The sequence below is a fragment of the Corvus moneduloides genome, chromosome 6 (assembly GCF_009650955.1).
Source record: "Corvus moneduloides isolate bCorMon1 chromosome 6, bCorMon1.pri, whole genome shotgun sequence".
Classification (NCBI taxonomy): domain Eukaryota; kingdom Metazoa; phylum Chordata; class Aves; order Passeriformes; family Corvidae; genus Corvus; species Corvus moneduloides.
This window is the reverse complement of record NC_045481.1, coordinates 20,422,870-20,446,426: the sequence shown is the minus strand read 5'-3', so window position 1 is coordinate 20,446,426 and position 23,557 is coordinate 20,422,870. Positions and strand designations below refer to the sequence as shown.

The 23,557-nt window shown below is 37.9% G+C and overlaps 1 protein-coding gene across 2 annotated transcripts in view; it reads right to left on the bottom strand.

Annotated features, from left to right (window-relative positions):
* Positions 1–283: 283 nt before the first annotated feature.
* SEL1L (SEL1L adaptor subunit of ERAD E3 ubiquitin ligase) overlaps positions 284–23,557 on the bottom strand; it is a 36,630-nt gene continuing 13,356 nt past the window's right edge. The window contains exons 6-21 of one of the 2 annotated variants that reach the window (XM_032111034.1): positions 22,819–22,981; positions 21,265–21,318; positions 21,127–21,186; positions 20,429–20,510; positions 19,961–20,115; positions 19,152–19,208; positions 18,083–18,151; positions 15,542–15,619; positions 14,321–14,383; positions 13,421–13,508; positions 13,036–13,184; positions 12,289–12,454; positions 10,756–10,830; positions 8,968–9,140; positions 5,488–5,616; positions 284–4,254 (exon numbers count right to left, since the gene is read on the bottom strand). In XM_032111034.1, coding sequence (XP_031966925.1) covers positions 4,051–4,254; positions 5,488–5,616; positions 8,968–9,140; positions 10,756–10,830; positions 12,289–12,454; positions 13,036–13,184; positions 13,421–13,508; positions 14,321–14,383; positions 15,542–15,619; positions 18,083–18,151; positions 19,152–19,208; positions 19,961–20,115; positions 20,429–20,510; positions 21,127–21,186; positions 21,265–21,318; positions 22,819–22,981 — 1,765 coding nt within the window. In that variant the 3' untranslated portion in view covers positions 284–4,050. The remainder of the gene's footprint in view (positions 4,255–5,487; positions 5,617–8,967; positions 9,141–10,755; positions 10,831–12,288; positions 12,455–13,035; positions 13,185–13,420; positions 13,509–14,320; positions 14,384–15,541; positions 15,620–18,082; positions 18,152–19,151; positions 19,209–19,960; positions 20,116–20,428; positions 20,511–21,126; positions 21,187–21,264; positions 21,319–22,818; positions 22,982–23,557) is intronic. The other variant, XM_032111035.1, reaches the window with a different exon arrangement.

Below are 23,557 nucleotides of genomic sequence, written 5' to 3'. Positions count from 1 at the left end.
ACTGGTCACGACTCTTGAATCACACAGCAGTTCTGTGTCTACCAGGCATGGTACAAATGCTATATACACTGTCACACACATATACACAGCAGGCAAGTTTCTAGCACAGCTGAAGACAAAATACATAATGACCCATTCCACCTTCTATGCTCCTCCTATGGAATGGAAGTGAAAGAAGTATGACAATCTTTATAGGAAGGGATGCATTTAACAGTGGCATATACCAGTGCATATGACCAGCAATTCACATCCTCTGTTATCATAACCACTGTGAACACTGAGGGTAACCACACAGGTGGTATCTTTATTTCACAAGATTAAAGATACAGTACAAAATGAATCTGTACATCTTTCTATTAACAGAATTTGTTTACACAATTATATTACATTTGACCAGCCTTTATACTGATTTTAAATACAAAATAAATTTACAAAACTCCTACAAGACCCTTTAAAGAACTGTAGCTGATAAAAACAAAGGGTTCCCCCCAATAGTTCCTATTTGCCATACGCATTTGCAGTAGTTCAAATCAAACTAAATCTTTTCAGTTTAATATTCTCTGAAACAAAAATAGAATTTCAGTTCATTGTTGCCTATCTAAAAGGAAAGCAACTTGCAAAGGTGAGTGTAATCCCCTTTTATAGGCCAAAACTAGCATATAATAGGTGGAAATTAGATAATGCATAGTCTTAAAGTCCTTTCACAAGCCATATCTTAATGCTCTTCCTCCAAATTAATAACATTTGATAGTTGTGGTTTTTTTTTTTTTTTAGTAAGAGCAGCTGACTTACAGAAGATGGCTAAAAAGTGAGTAAAACTGTCATAAGTGTCTCATGGGGATGTTTGTATCAAAGGCCTTACCTTTTATTACACTGTCCCATGATGGACAACATAAAGCAAGAAAATTATTTCAACATATAGCTCTGGGACAAGTTTCACCAGTGATGAACTAAAATCTTGTTTTCTCAACAGTTCAGCATTTCTTTGAACTAGCAAGAACAGCTAATGTCTTTGATTAATAATCTGAGATGCAGAACAATGTGTCTCTCCGTATTTTCGCACAGCTTTCCTACATATAGAAATCCCACCAATAACACTTACTGCTCTGTGGTTCCATTTTCTGTGCAGGGAAAGAAGAGCATGTGTCTGGGAAGGTCAAATAGGCAGGCTCTGGCCTATGTTACTCTACACACAAAGAATACAACTTTTCGATTCAAACCATGCTGAACACACCCAGAAAGGCTTCTCTTAAATCAAGTTTCCCTTCTAAAATACTCCTGCATATAAACTATAAGATAACCTGTGTGCTACCAAAAGGAAAAAGTACTTCACTGCATTAAACTGAGCAACTCAGCTTCTTTAGGAAAAAGATGCTTGATTAACTGAGTGCACAAGGAACATATTGCTAGTAAGAGTTAAATATACTTTCCTCAAAATGCAGGTTTCAGAACAGAGTAGCAAGGGATTGTCATAAAAACTTAAGTCATGGTGTAGATAACTGATTTAGAAAACTTATTCATTTCTTTAATCCCTGAGTTAACTTGCCATTATTTATGGTAAGTACCTTTTTTCTTCTACCACTGCATTCAAATGAATGTCATCTGAAAAGTTAGTGGTAGTAATTTGGTGGAAGGGAAAAAAGCAGGAGAAAGACTTCCTTATTGCTCCTTCAAAAAGCAGTTTTTTAAAACGAAATAGCTTGCTGATCTTCAATTGTTTTCTTCTGCTGATTTCTTGGATGTAAAAATGCATCAGATTCACTGGAAATCATCTGTAAGACTGTCTTATAGCAGCAGTGATGAGAGATTCTTCATGCAAGTAGGACAGAGCTTTTAGAATTTAGTTATAATAGATCAAACAACCAAAACATTTTAATAATGCAGTAACAAAATTGTTAAATTGCCTAAGAGACCAATACCAATGAACCAATGGTATTTAACTGAAAAACATTTTCCATATAATCTTTAATTTATTCATGCCAAGCTAAAAAGAGTTATTAAGTGACAGTGGCAAAAATATTTCAGAGGGAGTGTTCAGAAGTCACAGATATCTTAGAAATGCAGCTGGGAAATGCTGTACATATAAGACACTATATTTAAGTTCAATACTGTTTCATCTGCTAATGATGATTAAGACTGAACAAGACATTCCTCTACCACATGCTGCAACCCTCCATACTAAAATTAAAGATTTGTCTTCATATGACAAGCATAAACATTGAGAAGTACTGAGAAGTTCTACCTATAATACTAGTACCTTTAATACTAGTCATCCGTGACATTCCCATTTACAAAAGAATGGATTGCTTATCTTCTATCCCAAACTAGAGATCTATTGTGCAATGATCTCCTTGCAAATGTACCAAGTATGAAACATACCAAAATCTCAATTCTAAATGAAGTGTATTGATATGTTGTTGCCAATACACTGGAAAAACATTTGCATTAAAAGAAGCCCTTAACCCTTTAAACACAACAGCTTTTGTCAGAAAGCAGCTAAAGCCTCCTCATTTGTATTCATTCAGCTTTAAGATGGTATATTCAGAGGGTTTAATGCTAGTACAGAAACAAATATTTAATTACCATTGGTAAAAAAGAACAGACACTTCTGCATTTCGTGCTTCTAAACTACTCCCCCACTGCTTCCCACCCCCAGGCCCGGAAATTATAGTTCAATGAAAATCATCACTAAGTGAAGATTCCTCTTGCAGTCTTAAATCATCAGTCCACAGGTCATATTCTTTACACTCATTAAAAGGCCTTTACATTGACCTGCTGGCATCAAGAAGCCATAAACCACTAGTCTTCTTTCTCTTTGGATTTTCTTGTAACAAGAGGTCCTTGAGATGGCACAGCCAGAAACATTACTGTAACTTTCATCTATGCCAGGTACAAGAGAGGTTGGCTACAGCCAGAGCACCCCTGTAGCTTTGGAGTAGCATCGCTGGCATAAACCCATGCCCTTTTGTAGAGAGTATGCATTTTTGTGGCTCATTTTTGTAGATGCATTAAGCAGATGCATGCATGAGATACACACATTTCTTTCTTGCAGTGCAAATCCCTAACAGGATTGTTGAAAATTAAGCATAGAACTTCCAACTCTAAAAGCAAGTCAGCTAACTCACTGAGATATCTGGCTCTCTCCTTTCTTCAATGTGCGCAGTAATACTGGTGCTTTCTGCAATCTAGACTCACCCTCTTTGTAAAGACAAATTTAAATTTAGGAACACTACCAATATGGTTTCATGTCATAAAATATTGCAAAGTACACAGGCTCCTGAAAAGTTTTAGAAGTATGTGAGATCTGGGCGCTGTGAGGACAGTTTTCAACTGACAAGCTGTACAGATCCAATCTGTCCCACTCCACCTCACAGGCTACATACTGACTGCTGAGAGCTGTCTAAGGGGAATGGAGGAAAATACTCAAAACAAAAAAGCACAAATGGAGAGTGGCATGTTTGCTGGCTTATTTTTACAGGGTTTATCAATAATCTATGTTAAACCATCCAAGATAGCATAAAAGACCAAAGTGTAAGAAATACTAAAAAATAATGAAATAAGGACTAGAAATACTTGGGATGCAGATCAGGATTTAAGTTCCTAACAGCTCTAATCTTTTTAGAATTTGAATATAGTTCAGCTTCTTAGACTTAAATTGGCCATAAATGTACTATTATTACTTTTATAAAGGGCAACTGCTATCAAGCAGGCAAAAACCTTCCACTGCTATCCTTCTGTCTCTCTGGGAGATGAAAAGGACTCTGAATAAAGAGGAACTAGATACAGCAGGCAACATTTTTGTAGTAGCACTCTTGTGTTTCCATGAAAAAAGCCATAGTGTTATTCCATTGGCACTGAAATAACATTCAAATCAGTTTCAAAATAATTTTCTTATCCCTGAAAAAAGGCATCATTCTAAGCAGCTTTCAAACTTTTTTTTAAACTTCTTTGCGCCTCTTTTGGGGGAGGGACTGTTGATCCAAAGTCCTAATTCACAATGAAAATTGTTCCTTATGGAAAAATCCAGTTCTTTCACTGAGGCTCTTGTTGCTATTGTGGTGGTTGATGCTCTGGGGGTGGTTCTTGTTGAGGCACAGCTGGCCGCAGTCCTGCTGGTCTGGGAATTGCTTGGTGTTGCCTTTGTCTGTAAGCTATAATTGTTCCCAGGAGCAAGGCGATGATAGTCATAAGGTAGAGGTCCCACTCAGGCCCCAGCAGCTGGTCCATATCAATACGTGAGAATACCTCCCTTATCTAAGAAAGAAGAAGTCCACATCATCATGTCAAAGAATACAAATGGGAAGTTACTTTGATTTTAAATTTGACTCGTACCACTTTTAAAACTTAGTGGCTCTTTTCCTCTCTGAAAAATAGTACCACATCAGTGACATTCTTAGTTTCCAGGAATTAAAATACCACTAAGACGAAGAGCCATGCTATATAGAATGAGGTATTCTATTTTCTCTTTTAGAGACTAACGTTCTCACTGTGGAGTTTTGGGGCTTTCCCATAAATGATAGAGCACTAAGCCCCAGGACACTTGTGTGGTACAATGCTGAGGTCTGTGCAGGTAATGGACAGGGAAATAAAGTGACTTACTGTTAGTTTTGATTGAAATACCTTTTTGTAAGACTCTGTGTGCATAAGCATTAGCCAATATGCACTTTTCTGCTTCGCTACTGTATTGGATGATACTACAGTCAGTGCCAATTTAAATCTGCATCAGCAGACTTAAAACTGGGAAAAGCTGTGTTCTGCACACTAGCTTCTGTGAGTGCTACATGGGTATTTGCCCAATTGGCTGAAGAATATTTTGACTGTCCACCCCTGAAAGTCCTCAGTCTCGAGACTACTACATTTTGTCGAACTTTGCTGAATGGCTTGAAACTACATTTGCTCTAAGTGGTAGTAACTTCCATATCATTTTAATTTATTAACTAATCCACAAAGGCAGTAAGATGTCAGAACACTGAGAAATATTGGAAAGACTTTAATTTCAGACAAATTTTTTTCCAGGGCCATCACACAGTAAAAACTCTACAAAACACCTAAACTATCTAACACAAATACATTTTTCCCCCCTCACATAGATCAAACACAACTCTAATGGGGTTGGTTACAGCTGAATATAAAATAGCATGAGAATTAGGGATATAAAAAGGTTTTTTTTTCCCTGAGCAATTATGTCAGTTAAATCTACTTCACTTTGGTAGCAGATGGTCATGGATAAGAACAGTCAAACAGTTTTGAGAAAGTCTCTTCAAGGGAAGAGGAGCACAGAAGAGCACTGGCTGTACACGTTTCAGTTTCAAAGAATTGAACAAATAGGAATCAAAGCTTCAGTGACTTTCTTAACATGCAACAACAGAAAACAAATCTAAGTTTGCAGAAGGCTCAAGCAATACTTCTACTTAAAGATTACAAATTGAGCTTCTTTTAAAAATGGAAAACACATTTGCTGTGTTCTTTTAATTCTGCATTACTTACATTGATTTCTCGTATATACTGCAAGGAATAAATCACTCCAAGCTTGCAAAGTGCTAGGAAGACTGGAACCTGAGCATCTGGGCTTGCCTCAGCTGCCATGTCATAGAATCGTTTTGCAAGATGAATATCCTAAAGTTAAGAAAATTCAAAGCTCAGTTTTGAAAAGCTTGAAAAATTAACCATAATTATTTTTCCCTGAGATATGTTTACCTTTGAATATGCAACTAAATGGAAGCTTCAATTTGAGATGAAGCTATTTTAACTGATGCTAGAATGGAAGTTCACAAAGAGATTAGTAGTAGCATATTCAACCTATTCGCTGTAAACCAAAGCAAATATTTAGGTAACTCTAGTACACTCTAACATCTTCAATACCACACAAAATATGACAGACTAAGAAAACTCAAGTTCCAGAGGAATATGCAGCAGCATTTCCTTTTGGTTACACTACAGTATGCCTGCTGCGTAGTGCAGCTTCTAACCACTTCTGCCCATATGCACAAATTAGATTTCACTATGTCCAAAACGCACATAACTTGCATTAGTGCCTGGCAAAAGCATGAGCACAAACAGAGCAACTTAAGGAAGAGCTTAACATAGTGCTGCTCTCTTTGGTGGCAATTGAAACAAAGTGGTGACTGTAAGGACTGAGGGTACACGTACTCAATAGCTTAACTTTCCTTGTTTGTTCAGTGTTTTTTTGGCTCTGCTACAGATACATACTGTGCAATGTTAGGATATTTGGATACAAACTGGCTGTGTTCACCCAACGACATGAAGAACAAGCCTGGGTAAGACTTGCCTCTGAAAATGTTCCAAGTTGGACACTCAAAATAAGAGAAATCTCCAGGACTTCACATCACATGCTCATTTTATAATTTCCTGATGGTGAAATACCATGAAGATTTTCTGATCATTGATACAGCAAAGCTTAGTTCCATAACACTTGGGGAAATCACAGTATGAAAATCAATACATTAAATGAATGAGATGTAATAGCTCACGTTAGTATTTTAATTCAATAGAACAACTTTGAATACTCATTGAGGCTGGCAAGTCAATCTTCTGTATAGCTATTTAAAAGAGCTTCCTTACCTCCTTTATACTGTGCTAGTGTTGGTGTAAAAGGAGATCCTAAATAATGGCTTGTTTTCATTTCTAATTAGCAAGCACTTCATTCTGCTTATGCATACTTCACTCTTACTTGACAGAAAAGTGCAAACCATAGGAATCTGAGTTATAACATACAAATAGCACTGCAATACCACACCAAATCTTAAGACCATAATATAATTAACATATTCTTAATTTTGAGCAGTATATGGAAACAGTCTTCATTCTGACATGTAGCCTCAGGGACTGGACAGCATTAAATGTATGAAGAGTGTCTAAGTGTACATGTCTGAGATTTCTGAAATGGCTTAATATTTGGCATTGACCTGATCTCAGTTTGAAAACCATCTTGGTACAGGAAGTGTAACATAAAATTCTATATGTAAGAAAAAGACTATTTATTCAATAAGTGAGAATAAGGCAAAAGCTGTTTAGTGGAGAAAAAAAATCCCCACATTAAGAAATACCATGTTTATCCAGAATGAACAGTGCCCTGAAGTTGTGCAGGCCATCTTATTGGAACATTCTCCCGAACTCTGGAGTGTTTGCAATCTTAATGACATGGATCTAGGTGAGGAGAGATTTAAAGTACACATTCCTTTCATCAAAGCACTAACCCCCCAATTTTGTTATATATTACAGTGCTACTACAGTTTATATGTCCTATCCACAGGCCTCTAGTGGAAGAGCCTCTAGTAGTAGACATCCTACTGCATCAGGAAACATGATTTTAATTGTCAGTCATTTTCAGAGGTGCTCATAATTCAGCAATTTCCAGTCTGTGAAAGGAAAGCCAAATATTCTGCTTCAAGCAAAACTCAGTCTTAGCCTTTTCCAGAATATCCTGGCCCAGCCCCATGCCTTATCTAGTCAGTCCTAAATCTCCATCTTCTCATCTTACAGTTGTAAAGTTTTGGAATGCAGAAAGCAAGGACATTACATATCCAGAATTACTAAGACTGGTTTTATACATGCAGTTTCCTTGCTTAGACACTCTCAGTGCTCCTTTCCTATATCTAAGTTACCTATTTTCCTTGCAATTCAACTTTTCATTCCATAGTAGATCTGAAGGAGAGAAAGTATTACTCCTCTGCATAAAGGAAGGCTACATATGCTCATCACGAGCCTCTGTGCATGCATTTTAGCTCTCTGCGTGTAGCCAATTCTGCTTCAGGTTGGAGAATACTCTGTGCAAATGATAGCATTAGGAATAATTTTTCCCATCATGCTGAACATGATGCAATAATTTTTTCAAACTTTTTTATTATTTGATCTAAACTGTGTTGTATTCAAGGCAGAAGCAAAAGAAAAAAGTCCATGCCTGAAATAATTTTTTTTTTAAGAAAACCTCCAACTTTAGCACTGTTGCTTTTAGCCACAGACTTATTTTCTGAAGTTAACTACTTTTGAGGGCTCAGTTACAAAGGGAAAACAATCCTAAAGCAACATTTGAAAACAAACTTTAAAAAAATGCAGTTTGTCTACTGTATTGTCACTCCTACATCTAGGTCATTACGCATTTTTCAAATGTTGATTGCCTGATGTTGTCAAAGTAACAATATTGACCTATGATTTGCTCTGCTTTGTTCAGATATTTTCTCAGGAATTTACGGGAAAATAAACAAAAATTGCTCTTTTAACAGACCAACAGAATAATTAAAAGGTGCATATGTAGATAAAAAAAAAGTTGAAGCTCACTGAAAATACAGAAAATTAAGCCATTTCTTACAGTTTCAGGTCAAGTTATTATTAAATTCATACATTATGCTAAGGTAGGCTGCTCAAAATTAGTATGCAATTGCCAATTACATTATTTTGACACACACAGAAATATGTTGCTCTGGATCCCATAAGAATTAACTCATGGACAGCAACACACCACAGGGTTCCTAGACCCAGATACACTGTCGTCTTTAGGTGATGTAGTTTGCTTAACTTGAAAAACCACATATAATTTGGTCGTGGTTATGCTTTGTTACCTTGTTTTCAAAATGTCATGATACAGGAAACAATTTAACCAGTGTTTCAGAGGACGAGAATAATCCTGTACTAAAATGCCACTAGCCTGGAGATGATTTGCATTCACTTCACTACACTTCAAAGTCTTGAAAGCATTACAGAAGCATATGGCACTCATTTTGCCAGTATTCACAGTTTTGGGCAAATGTTTCTTCCCTGTCTACGCATCATTACTTCACATAGTTAAGTGTGAAGTCAGTATACTTGTCCATTGCCTATTGGTGAATGTACTGGTAGATATGCTTATTCCAATTAAGTGGTTATATAGTACCCAAAGCCCAGCAGTAGTAACCAAACATTAGTAAATGTACTCTAATGAAGGAGACTCTCAGTCTACAGCTTACTCACCTGCTTGATGCCCAATCCCTTCTCATGCATGTAGCCCAGATTAAACATTGCTTGAGCACTGTGCTGCTGTTCTGATGCCAGTCGATAGTGAATAAATGCAGTTTCATAATCAACATCAGTACCAAACCCATAAAAATGGTAATCTCCAAGTTTAATTCTTGCAACAGTATATCCTATAAATCAAGAAACAACAAAAATGGATAAAACAGCTAGGCAAAGAAACCCTTTTGGCGTCCTATGAAAATGCAGTAAGAGCTTTAGTATTACTTTTCAGTTTGTACACACTGTTTACCTCTCACCGCTCCCTCACATATACAGCTTTTATTTTTTAAATTTGGTTAAGCTAACCAAAACACAACCAATTTCTATTTGCAGATAAGATCTTTTCCTGGTAATCCTACCAATATTTTTATTACTGCGAAGTGGTATCAGCTGAAAATCCGTAACATGTTCATAATCTGTCACTTATTACAGAAAAACTTTTCATTTGCTATAGGGCTATTAAAGGATTCAACTTTGTTTCAAAAGCAGTGGCACTGGAAACTTGAAAAATAGTGTCTCATCATCCATGTCATCATCTCAATTTCTTAACTTTCAACTAAAAGCCTTGGAAGTCTGAATTAGGCTCTATTTGCATGATACTCCGAAGTAAAAAACTAGTACACAGATATTAGTGTAGATGCACCCATTAGGAAGTTAGACACCTCAAGATATTTCATCATTAAGTTCACTTTTGCTTATTTTAGGATAGGATCGCGAGCACCAGAGTTTAAATTTGTGTTGTTCGGACATCAAGGCTGCATTCTTCATCACTGGACTCTGGTTACTTTGAATAGGAAATTGCATTTCTTATAAATGATGACTATTAACAAATTACTCTTTAGGATTTTGGATCTATTTTTCAAAGCAGATATATTTTTAGAAAAGCCAGCATAAACATTGCTAATGTTGTTTAATGCTGCTATGTATTCCATACGGAACGGCAAAAGAAACACATGGTACATTTGTATTTTAGTCCTTCTAGTCTTCAGAATCACAGAAAGGCTCAGACCTGCAAGCATATTGCAATGACACTATAGCTAACAATGGAACAAAGAACACCATCTATCCTACCTGGGATACAATTTCTGTTGAACAGAAGGAAGTAAACGTTCCCTCCTCACAAGTTTCATAACAAAACCTGTGAAACTGGACATTAATGGCTCTACTAAATGTTAAGGAAACCTTCCTGTCTGACCATTGGGAGGCACTCAGGCCATCACACTCTCACCACTACATATTGTTACTGTGGGGACTGAAGCCCCTTCCCTCTTTACAGTGGGTGGCTCCAAGGGCTGATGGGTACTTGACTCCCTACTTGTGCCACTCACACAGTCAGGCAAGCTTTCCTTACTGGTTCGACCCTGGGTTTCCAAGAGCAGAGTCTCAGACGCCTGAAGCTTTTAAACAATTTCATATTGACACTGTTAGCCAAAAAACAGCTTGAGCTCATACTTCCCAGCAGGAACCCTGAACAAAGGGATCCCTAGGCTTTTATACCCTCACACTCTGCTCATACTTAAGTCTGGGGTCCTTGACTCTGCTGTGTCTCTGAGTGTCTGGTCACCTGGCTGGGCCACAGGTCCCCAGGACCTTTGTTATGCAAAAGGTCGGCAGCTCATGGCTCCTTGCTTCGAGCTCCTCCCACCCAGACCTCAACCTGCAGCTCCTACTGCAGCTGCAAACCTACACTGAATGTATTCCTCAACATAAAAATAAACTGATTGGAATTGTGAAGTAAAGACATACCTTGAGAAGCTGCTCTATTCCAGTGAAGCAAAGCTCGAGGATAGGTTTCATTTTCTCCTACTATGCTAGCTTCTTCTAAAAAAGAAAAGAATCCAGTTAAATAGAACCATGGTATATGCACCCACGACCACAAAAAGCCCCCTGCTCATCTTCAGTCTGCTGAAATAAGTAAAAAACTTGAAGCAATCTATGTTATAGAACAAACAAGATTCAACCCATCTGAAACTTATAAAAACCCCTATCATTCATATGGCCTTTCCATTTATCTGCCCACAGAAGAGCTAGGAACAAACTATATAATTTCACCCTGAATTACTGCTTACCAAGCATCTCTGCCATTCCAGCTGTAGGAGATTCTGATGCATACTTGAGGAATGGCAGAAGATGCAAGTTTTAAGAGCACATAATTTGGACTGTGACAAATACAAGGTTGAAGTATAACCTGTTATAGTTTGGCCATCTGAAACCCAAGACTAGCAAAGTAAAACAAAGGCTTAAACTCCTTAACCAGCCAGAGACTGCATGTTTTACACAGCAGTGCTTCAGCTACTTCAGAAGTTGCTCATGCCACAATTTGAGGGTTCATGAACTATCAGAGTTCAGACAATTCAAGGGATTTGTAACCTGAACTTCGAGTGTAATTATGGTTTCAGTTGTACTATCTCACAGCTGACACACAGGTTTTCTGTATAAAATGTATAAAATAATTTAAAATCAATCTTCAGCTGAGATGCAAATACAGCTGAGTAAAAACAATCAGAGTTTTAACCCAGGGAAAAATGCTATTTCTTTGCAAGCATGCACTTCCAGCCAAGACTGTCATTACTGTACCTTATCTAAGGATGATTCACTCAGACCCCTTTGAAAAACACAAACTGGAAATTAAGATGTTAGATTAGCCCATCAGCCACCAATAGGTGCTTTCAATACTAAGATATAAAGCTGGCAATGAGACCTAGATTTGGTATAGAGAAAGTTTAAAATACTGGGTTTTGCAGTTTCTAGAAAGATTTGTCATTGTACTTCCATTGTCTCCCTATGACTTCAAACTCTAATAAATTCAAATTCTAGCCATCTAGTTCCAGTAAGGCACATGGGACAAGTTTTTTTCAAATCTAACAGAACCACCTGTGCAGCTCCTCATCCCTGCTTCAAGAGTAGCATCAGTAAAGTCACACAAAGAAGATGATGCTGAGAAAATGAATTACAAGAGAAAGAACAAAGGACACAGACATGCATTCACAGTACAGGCCAAAGGTAAACCTAATGCAATTCCTACGTTTACAACTGTGCTTAGGAAATCCAGAGAAGAGAATTTTTAGCACTGTGCAAGTTTCTAAAGACTCTGCCTAAGCCATTTAAAAACCCTTACGTCAGAAATTAAATTTTTAGTCTAGGAAGTCATCCTTAGAAGAGAGAATGAAAACTGATTTCTTTCCAGTGTGAAGAGCAGGAAAGAGGACAAGAGCTTCATTTAAGTTCTAACATGCCAACTCCAGAAAAACCCTTTTCAGTACATATGCAGATTCTTACTCTGATCAAGTATGAAAGCAGCATTGCTTTGTGCAACTTCATAGCCTTGTTCTGCCAGAAGAAGATACTGAACCACAGCAGAATTTGAATCACCATCTTTATAGCTGTTGTAGGCAGTCATCAGTCTTTCAGACCAACGCCCCCGTTCACATACGTTCTTAAACAACTGCAGAGGAAAAAGGAAGGGGGAGGATACTGGTTGTCAGGAACTTCAAAAATTTAGGTTTTGCAAGAAGTAAACCTTTAACATTCTGATGCCTGTTCAAAATATTTATATTTCACATGAAAAACATGACAGGCAAACTCCACTGTTTAAGACAGGCTTAATTTAAGATACAAGTTGCTAAGCAGATAGATGCTTAGTAACGTGTAAGGTTCCTGGTAAGTAAAGATAGTAACTTGTAAGATTCAGATGCTTACTCAGAATTATTCTTTAGCATTAGTTTTTTTGTTATACTTAAATCGAGGTATAAAAGAAGAATTTGGTACTTATAAAATACTGATGCTTGCTTTGTATTACATTCTTTTGATTTTCTTCAAAGTTAATAAAGCAAATACAAATCTGACATAACACAAAAGCCAAAGATTTTTCTCATGAAATACAAGCAAGTTTGCTAATATATCACTTTCCCTTTTGATAGGCTTGACTCTGCAGTCACTACTGGAAATGTCCTATATAGGCTTATGTGGTTATAGCCAATCTCTTGCAAGTCAGTATTATTGACCTTTATAAATGGGTGACCTTACCTCAACAGCAGTATGACAGGACCGCATCACTCCAGTGCCAGTAGCATGCATCTGAGCCAGATTATAGAAAGCCAGAATGTGGCCACCCTGGGAGGCCAAGTTAAAATATTTCAAAGCTTGTTTATAGTCTTTCTTGACTCCAATGCCATCTAGAAGAAAGATTAAATCATTGCTATTCATTCCTCTTGAAAAGCAGTGTTGTATGAAATACAGTACTTTTTAAAATTAGTCAAGAAAAGCATTGTGAAAATGTTAGGAAAAACCAGAAACAAGTTCAATGTAGTAAGCCCATTCTACATGCAGTGTATGCACACTTCTGCCACCTAGTGAACAGTGACTGAAAGGGCAGGTGCTTAGACCTGCAAATCGTTTTGATGCCACTTACTGTAATACATGGAACCTAGCTGAAGTTGTCCATCAACCCATCCCTGTTCTGCAGCCTTCTGGAAATACTTCAGCGCTAGCTCATAGTTCTGCAGGAGAATTTGGTCCAGTCATTAGAGCCTTGCAATACACCAAAGTTTAAGAGAGAAAATATGCAATATAAAAAAGTTTAAGAGAGAAAATATGCATGTGCCTACGTGTAAGGACAGTTTTCTTTTACAGAAAAATTACAGCAAGATTTTCCAGTGAAAATACTCCCCTGTTCAAAATTTGGAAGCAAAAAATGAAATAGACTACAATTATATTTAGCCTGTTGAAATTCTGCAGCTATCTCAAAGCTGGCATCCACATACAGCATTGCTATGAACAGTTATGCTTAACAGAATGGAAGCTCTGTTCTGTTTCTAGAACACCTATTTACTTCCTAAACTTTGGGCTAATTCAACTTTTGAATATCTGTTTGTACAGCTAAATATAAAACATTTGACAAGAAACCCTCCTGTGGGAAAAGAAATAAAGCAAATGAACTAATTAAAAGTTTCAAAGTGTTCCTCCACTCCCACCAGAGACACAAAATGGGGACAGTTAGGATTTGTTTTATTTCACAAGAAAATTATAGACAAGCTCAAATCTCCTGCTAAAATGCACACTTCTATGCATTTCTAATAGCTTAAGCAACATTTTCAAACTTTTGAGAGGAAAATCAGGATGTTTCTTTCATAGCTGATAATTTCATAGCGCATTTTTTTACATTACAGATTTCCTCAAGGAATTTTCAGCGTAACAGAAATCTTCACAATTAAGCCTTCTACGGTACTTCACTCCAGAAAAAAAAAAATCTATTGACAACAAAAAGTCACACAATCACCTATGATTAGAAAGACGATTGTCAAAAGCTTACCACTGGAACACCTCTTCCGTAGAGGTAAGCCATTCCTAATCCACTCTGTCCAACCGGATTACCCTGAAAACACAGAAAAACACTTCTGCAAAGAAAGGCAAAACCTACGCCTACATCTTTCAAATCTGGCATGCCTTTAACATCACTAAAGCATACAGTACTAAGAGAGACTTATTTTTTACTCCTAGTAATAGTTATTTAGGGAGGAAACAGCATCTATGGTAACTTTTGTTCATGTATGGTAACTACACAGATGATGAACGGGGAAAAACTTTCAGTACTAGTTATGAAAGTCTACTGTGCACTTCTACAGTGTCATAAAAGATGTAGAACCCACAACCCTAGAAAGATGGGGCATTAATAGCTTACTTTAGTTTTTCTAACTTCAAAATGTTTTGAATGCTACAGAAGTTCCCAAATCAACTCCAGGAACTCTAAGAACCTGTCTTAAGGGCAGAATGGTGGCTGTCCTGTGGGCTGCATTACTAACCCCTGCCCCTGCAAAAGCAGGCACTATGGCACTCCTTCAGTGCCAGGACAGGCAATGGGACACATCAGAAACCTTCAGTGAATGTAGGGAATGAGCACATTAAGACATCCTCACTTTAGTACACAGATGTGAAACAGCATTCTGATCGTGGAATGTAAGACCCATGAATGCAGTTCTCTTACAACAGTCCCTTCAGAACTTGATCTACTGTATTTCACATGCTAAACACCCTTCCTGGAGGACTACTCACGCTTTAACTGTACAATCACCACCATAAAGGATAGGTCAAAGACGGATACACGGGATTAACATGATCAAAAAATGTCATCCCAGAAAACAAACAGTCCAATGAGATGAGAGATATAAAACTATCATATATTCACAAAACAGAAGCACTGTAAATTCCTGTGACGAGACAACTTCAGATTAACAAAAATCAGCACTTCACAGAATTGGAACTATTTAGGTGGACAGTATTTCATATTGATGAAATAGAGTTAGACTCTATTCACGGGAGTTAGACTCCTTATGCTGAACACATCTTCATGAAGCACCATGGCCAGAGCAGTTTTTGACATCTTAGGCAAGCAAGATTATGGGCTAATTAATCTGGGACAGAAGCTGGGAGTAGGCATGTGCACATGGAAGAGCACATGAAGCATTTCCAGCATTTCAGAGCTAATCAACTTCTTAGTGCACATGCTGTAGTTGCAGCTTACAGATAATCATACCATATCAGCAGCTTTCTTGAAATACTGAAGGGCTGTTTCATTGCTCTGAGGTACAACATCACTTCCTTCTGAGTACATCTGAAAGAGAAAGCCTTTACTGAAGAACAGCCAAAGTAGTCAGCTGAGCATGAAGACCATGAAGCATCTTCATTTTACATATTGTGAGGGAGTCTATTGTACTTAGATTATTCTGACTATTGCATTACTGAATAATCAGTAAAACTTGTCCAGAAGCAGCAAATACATCCCTCTGCTGTAAAATTCAGAGGGTTTAACTTTCTAATGGAAAATGAACTGCCCATAAAATTAAAAAGTTTTCATGACAGTACCCTTCATTTTTAATTTCTACCACAGTGCAGTAAAAACATGTATCAGGCAAAAACCTTGAGACCAGTGGAAGTCAAACTGTATTGGCAGTCAAAATACTTTGCGAAAACAAAGCAAAAATTGGTTATTAAATATAGTACACTTCAACATGTATTAGTGACAAAACACTCAAGCAATAGAGAAAGCAGGAACTGAATTTCTTCTGTCAGGTGCCTTGAACAGCACATTTAAGGACATGAATTTTGCATCCTCTACTGCAATGACAGCCTGAAAAAGATGAGCTAGAGCTGGTGCTTATTGTAGCCTAACCTTAGAGGGTACTCAAATGGAGTAATAAGGATTTAGTTCATCACAGGCTGAAGGTAGTCTGCAACCCAGATCTCAGACAAGTGACCTAAATACCTTTCTAAGCAGTAATGCATCATCATCACTGCCAGCAGCTTGCCAATCACGTATTAGACTAAAAATCACAGAACAGATTGGGTTAAAGATCATTTAGTTCCAACTACCATGCCATGGGCAGGGATGCTAGCCACTAGACAAGGTTGCTCAGGGCCCAATCCAGCCTGGCCTTCAGGAATTCCAGGAATGGGACACCCACAACTTCCCTGGGCAACCCCTTCCACTGCCTCAGCACCCTCTGAATAAAAGAGCTTCTGCCTAACATTTAACCTAAAGCTCTCCTCAGTTTAAAACCATTCCCCCTTGTCCTATCACTATCTGTTGTGCAAAATGTTGCTCTCCCTCTTTTTGTAAGACCTTTAGGTAATGGAAGGCTGCAATGAGGTCTCCCTGGAGCATTCTCTTCTCCAGGCTGGAGAACCACAGCTGTCTCAGCCTGCCTGCACTGGAGACGTGCTCCAACCCTCCAATCATCTTGATGGCTCTCCTCTGGATTCACTCCAACAGGTCCATGTCTTTCCTGTGCTGAGGACTGCACACCCGGACACAGCACTCCAGGTGGGGTGTCATGAGGGCAGAGCAGAAGGGGAGAATCACCTCCCTCAACCTGTTAGCCACTCCTCTCTAAATGCAGGCCAGGATGCTGTTTGCCTTGTGGGCTGCAAGCGCACATTGCTGGGTCGTGCAGCTTTTCACCCATGAGATCCCCCAAGTCCTTCTTCGCAAGGCTGTTCTCAATGAGTTCATCTCCCAGTCTGTACTCATTTTTGTACAGGTGCAGCCCTCCCATTTCCACTTGTTGAACTTCATGAGGTTCTCATGGGTCCACTTCTCAGGTTTGTCCAGGTCCCTTTGAATGGCATCCCATCCTTCTGTTGTGTCACTGCACTGCTCAGCTTGGTGTCATCTGCAAACTTGCTGAGGCTGCACTCGATCTCACTGTCTGCGCCACTGGTGAAGGTATTAAAGAGCACCGGTCCCAAGACAGAGCCCTGAGGGACCCCACTTGACACTGGCCTCCACCTGGACATCGAGCCATTGACCACGATTCTCTGGCTATATCCATCCAGCCAATTCCTTATCCCTCAAATATTCCACCCTTCAAATCCACATCTCTCCAGTTTGAAGAGAAGGATGCTGCATGGGACCACGCCGAAGGCCTTACAGATGTCCAGATCGCTGACATCAGTCATTCTTCCCTTGTTGACCATTGCTTTCACTCCATCACAGAAGGCAACCAGATTGGTCAGGTAAGATTTGCCCCTAGACAAAAAGGCCTTAAATCTGAGAAAACTGAAACAATGGTGTACCCTGCAGATAGACTCAGGCTTCAGCATAGAGCAAGTACAGGCCTACTGGCCATTTTTACTCAGATGCCTCAATTCTCTACATAGACTGAAAGGGGAAGAATGTCCTTCCCATTTCCTCTCTCAACTTATTATTTCCTACTGGGCAAAGTTTTGAGAAGTGTAGCTTTTCCCCTCACAATGTGTGGGGAAGAACTGCCTATTTAGAGTTTTGAATTCCACCGCAGAAAAAGGACATTGAGGTATTTAATTATTTGATTTTAAAAAAAACCCCTCTCTAGTTCAAGCACTATTTAGAAAAAAACAAAAGGAAAGGAAACTTAGACAAGACATAACAGACTAGAAGACTCAAATCTTGCAGAAAAATTCAAAACAGTAGCAAAAAGTCAATACCTAGATTCCAGAATTCAAGTTTTAGACTGCCTGATATCAGAAAGTAGGAAACATATGCTATTTTTCATTACAAGGCAGTCAGTTTCCTTATTTGAGGGTGTTCATATTTTACCTTTCCTAGAAAAGCCATAGCATGGGAATTGCCAGCATTAGCTGCTTGATTGAAGTATTCAAATGCTCGCTGTAGAGAAGAAAACAAATGTTTTATCTACCATGACTATGATTTGAGTAACTTTTCTCACAAATGGAGCAGAGACAGGTAGATTGTTTGCCGAATTACCAGGTTCTTCTGGCAATAAGAGTTATCATTCCCACCTAATTTAATATATGTAACAGGGTTCTTCACTCATAATCTCAACAGTAAGCGGCAATCCCTCTAATAAGTGTATTCCAAAAAGCAGAAGGAAAAAAACCAACAAATTACAACTGCTACTATGCGCAAGCTACACAGGTAAATCTTAGTTTCTTATTGTACCATCAAATCCTGTTTAGAATAGGTGAGATTTGCCAATTCCTATTCTACTTTTACACAGAATTTGGTTATAGCTCCTTCTGACCACTCACTATCATCTCTGAGCCCTTCTGAAGCAGTCATTTTGAGGTATTTTAAATATGATGACCAGTAAATAATTTCCGTTAAATAATTACTGTATTGGATGAAATAATCCTCAGGACTGCACATCCTTAGCTCTCCATTTTTTCAATACATACCTCAAGACAAGGTTAGCTATTTTAACTCCCATAAGCAGAGTAGCTAGGTTGGCTTACATCAGCAGAAGTTCTATTTTCTATGCACACTTAATATCTTTAGTATTTAAAGTTGCACTGTTTTGTCTGCAGAAGCAAAATGTTCTAGACTATCATCACTAATGCATGCTCACTGCATCATAAAGACTGTCAAAAACAAGAACTGTTCTTATCAGGTGGCACTGGAGCTGGCTGAGCTTTTGTACATGTGATAACATTCTCATTTCTGAGATAGTTAATCTTAAACTAATTATGTAAAAAAATCAGTTCCATTTTCTAGTCACATAAAGATTAAGTTTTATTGAACAAAGCTATTGAAATCGCTACATACCATACAGTGGCACTTACACACTTTTGCATCACTTGTTTTGTCAGTTATACTTTCTCCCCCTCTGCCAAGTGTAATATGCATCAGAGTTATAGAGAAAAGGTACCTGATGATTTTGCTCTACTCCTCTTCCCCCATGCAAGTGCAACTGTCCAAGGCCAACCTAAAAATAAATTTTACATTGCAAGAAAGTCACTTTTCCCTCAAGACTTCCTTTTTCTAGCAATACAGATACAGGTGAGCTAATTACATGCACAATGACAGACAGTATCAGAGTTAAAAGATGCCACAAAGTTTGAAGGCACAGATTTGCTTCAATAACTACAATACAATCCTACTTTTTCACACTAGCCTAAAGGGAAATTTATCCTAGATAGAAGTGAGATACTGTCCTAGATGCAAAGTAACAACAGTTCATTTGAGTCCTGCCTACCTATGTCTTAAGTCATACGTGACCAAGTTGGATTGTAAGTATTTGTCTCTATTAGCATCCTCCCCACCTGCACTGTGTGTAGGAGAGGTCCAGCCTGCAGAAGTCATGCAAGAGCAGAAGCAGTGAGAAATTGAAATCCCCTGTCAAGGCCAGTTTTTTTATCTAGCCTTCCTCCACAACATCTGAAGTTATCCTTGAAATAGTCTGGCTGATTTCTAGTGAAAGCCAAGACCTCATTCCTAAGCTGCTTAAGTTGTAATGTTATGGACTTATTTTAAAAAAAAAATTGCATTTTCTGTCCAAGTTCTACCTTAAACACACTAAAATCTAAGTCTCTTCACATAAAAACTAATGGGGAAATAGCATTCAGGTTGATTCAGGATGAAGAGAACACTAAAGCTCCAATGTCTTTCTGCATTTCATAAAGCTGTTCCTGTAATTCTTGAAAATGTCTGAATGCCATCAGGGGAAGTGAATCTTACCTGTGCCTGTACATCTCCTTTCTCTGCTAAAAACTGGTAATACTGGATCAAGTCTTCTTCTAGCATCCCACTTGCCATTCCTGGATTTTCTACTTCATCTGCTAAGCGAATTCGCTGAACCACTGTGCCACCAGTCAAGGAAATGTCACTAGCAACTGGAAAACAGATGAGATAAATTTTCACACGGGTTTTTTCAATACAGAAGTTACACCATAACTTAGTAAAACCAGATGTCTACAGAGCTTCAAGCTGTTACTCAAGAGAGAATTAATTACTTTGACACCCTCTAAGACATTTCAATAGAGACAAAAATAGCATATCATGATTCAGAGCCAAATGGATAACTTGTTTAATAGCAGGAATTCTCTGTTTATACTATCAGTGTTAGGAGTACTTTAGTATCCTCTAGTTGGATGATACAGCAGTACACACAAAGTCAAGAACGCTACCCTAGTAAAAGGTTTTTACCATGATTAGCTACAAGTCGGTAGTGAGTGAGAGCAGATTCACAACTCTGAAGGACTCCTATCCCAGCCCAGTAGCGGTAACCCTAGAAAGGAAAATATAAAAATACGGGATTATCAGTTACTTGAGAACATAGTGCTTGCTGTGTTACAAACTTTTTTCACATTACTTGAGCAAGATTTGATGAGACAATAGGCCGGACAAAGGCCACAAGTCCATTGTAGCTACAAAAAAAGCAAAAGATGGACACTATTAAAGGTTAAACATGGCCAGTATAGTTTGGATATTACTCAAGAAAAAGCAAATAAGCAGAATGATGCTTAAGGGTGAACATGTAAAGCCTTTTACTTACATATGCACTTGGTCTTAAATCTCACAATACTGATTAAAACAGCATCTTCTGTAAAGATCTCTTTCATAGTTCTCATTAGATTACAAAAATGTTAAGTCTGACAATTCTGATTTAAGTCAAGAGATATAAACATAGTCCATCTAAATTCATAGTGGCATATAGCTTAAAATGAGCAGACTCATCCTTACATTAAAAATGAATAATGGGGAAGGTATTACTACCCACCCAATGCACGTAAAATGATCTAATATTTGGACAGGGTATTCATATGAAAGGAAATCTTAACACTGAAAATGTAGGAGTACGCAAACACTCTTGCATATTTAAAGTTATTAACCATCTTACTTACCAGGATCATATGAGCGATCAGATTTCCTCCTAAAGCTCCAAAAGTGTAATACACCAGGGCCTAAAACAAAATCATTGGTTATTTAACATCTGCCGTAAGAGAAAATACAAGAGCACACACTGGAAATTTCTAAATTACCTTAGCTTGACTAGAATTGACTCCTAGGCCAGACGCATACAGAAATCCAAGAGCCTAGAAATAAAATAAAGTTTGTCAGCATACCCTTTGAAAAATCAAGGATCAGTTTTCCTGGAATACATAGGCATAAAGACTCAAAGATGCAAAGAGTATGCCAAGCTCTACCTTCAGTTTGGTAGTGCCTCTATCTATGTTCTTCCCTGCCCCTTTCAAAGTATGAAGTTTCTAAATTACTCAGTTGTTTAGGATGCTAACATAAATTACTGTTTCACCAGAATTCAGATGAGGAAATTGAACGCAAGGAACAAACTACTAATTCCCTGAATGTCAAGTATAGATCCAAAGGTCCTAAAGAGTGAAAGTATCCCAGTTTAAAGTTTATTATCTTTATTGAAGACAAGCAGTATCTGTCAGGTTATTTATGTACCAGTTTGCCTCATACACCAGTGTAAACATACATGAACCACAGCCTTGTCTAGAGGGCTTGTACTGTTTGATTCACAGATCCTGTGAATTTACAGTTTTGCATCTGTTCTGCCACAGGATAGTTGCAACTGTGACTATAAACAGTCAGAATGCACTGAGCTGTTTGGCTGAGGTTCTTCCAGAAGTTATTTTTGCTCTCAAGATTTACATAGTTATTGCTCTACCTATCACACCTGTTACAGCTGGTGGCTCAGAATAGAAACTAGTAGCACAGAAAACGGTATATATATAAAGATGTCTATATTTCACAGTGCTCTAGCACTATTCTAGGCAATCTGAAAGTATACACAAAAATTATGTCATGCAGACAGTATTGAAACTCTAGACCAATAAAAGTCAAGGTCATCATTGAGAGATAAAGTCTCTATAGAAAACATGTTCCTGCTTTCTATGGTAAATCCGTAATCTACCATTAAACAGGGAACAGCTGGTAGCCAAAGAGATAAGAGAAAATTAATAGTTCATTAAGAAGCCGACACTTCCAAAACAAGAGAGAACTAAACAATAAGTATATGCAGATACTGAGACATTAAAACCAAAACCACCCATATTTTATAACATATTGTAACAGTAAGTATGAACCATTCTATGTTCAAAGGCACAGGGACAAAGCAATCCAGTAATAATCTAATTTACTAATAATCTATTTACTAATCCAGTAAATAGCTGTCAAGATTCCTAGGAGTTATTTCCTAGATTATAAATTGGTGTGTATATCTGCCCATCTCAGATTAAATTGCAAATGAAAAGGCACAACATTGCACAAAAACCACATAAAAAGTACACAGTTTCACAAGGTTTGTCGGCTGCAGTCACCTGTATCTACCTGTTTTTTGACTTATACATCTAATGTAGTCAGTCATGTAACAGGAAAGAAATTAAATTAAAAGACCACCACCATCCCATATTACCAGTAGTTAAACATTTTTTCAAAACTCAAAGAGAAGATACGTTTGTGTTTACTGTGAGGGTGCAGGAGCCATCTAAAAAAGCACCTTAGAATAAGTACAATCTATAAACAATTTGTAAACCTACAGAAACACCTGTAGAATCTAAGGATACACATACCATTTGTCCTTTAGGAGAACCTTCTTCTGTTAGTTTTTCAAATAGTTCTTTTGATGACTGGATGCTCTGCTTCAAGTAATCCCCAAACAACAAAGCATAAGACACTTTCTCCATGGCCTTGGTATGATTCATGTCAGCTGCTTTCAGAAGATACTGATATGCTCTTAAGAGAAAACAGTTTCTTTGTCAACTTGAAGCAAAGAAGCAGATTCCATTCATAAACCTGAAGATTCTGGAGAGGTGTTTTGTTTCTCTGTTTTAGCCTTTATTTTCTAAAAGCGCATCTACCTACAGTCATTTCTTCCAGCCTCAAATCATCAACATAAGCAACAACTCATGATTTAGTTAACGGACAAGCTGAATTTTAATGTTCACTCTATTCCATAAGCAAAGCAGTATGCATTTCCTCCCCTCTAACATATACAAGAAATTTAAGGTCAAATGCTACATTTTAAATTCTAGCAACAATTTTAAGTTCTGTGCCAGGTATCCAGTAGAACCACTCCCGTAATAGTCTCGTAGATCACATTAGAAAGAAGCAGCCTGAAAAAGACTATGGAGTCTCTCTGATTTGAGTGCAAAACCATCCAGTGAAAACACCAAGCTTTGGGCCCAAGACAACTGCATACGTGATCAATTTTGTGATGAAGTCATGCTCACGATGAGGAGGATCTCTGGAAGCTCCTCTTTCTGTTTCAGTCTCAGAACTTAAGGTAGCCCTTCAAAGTAATTTCACAAC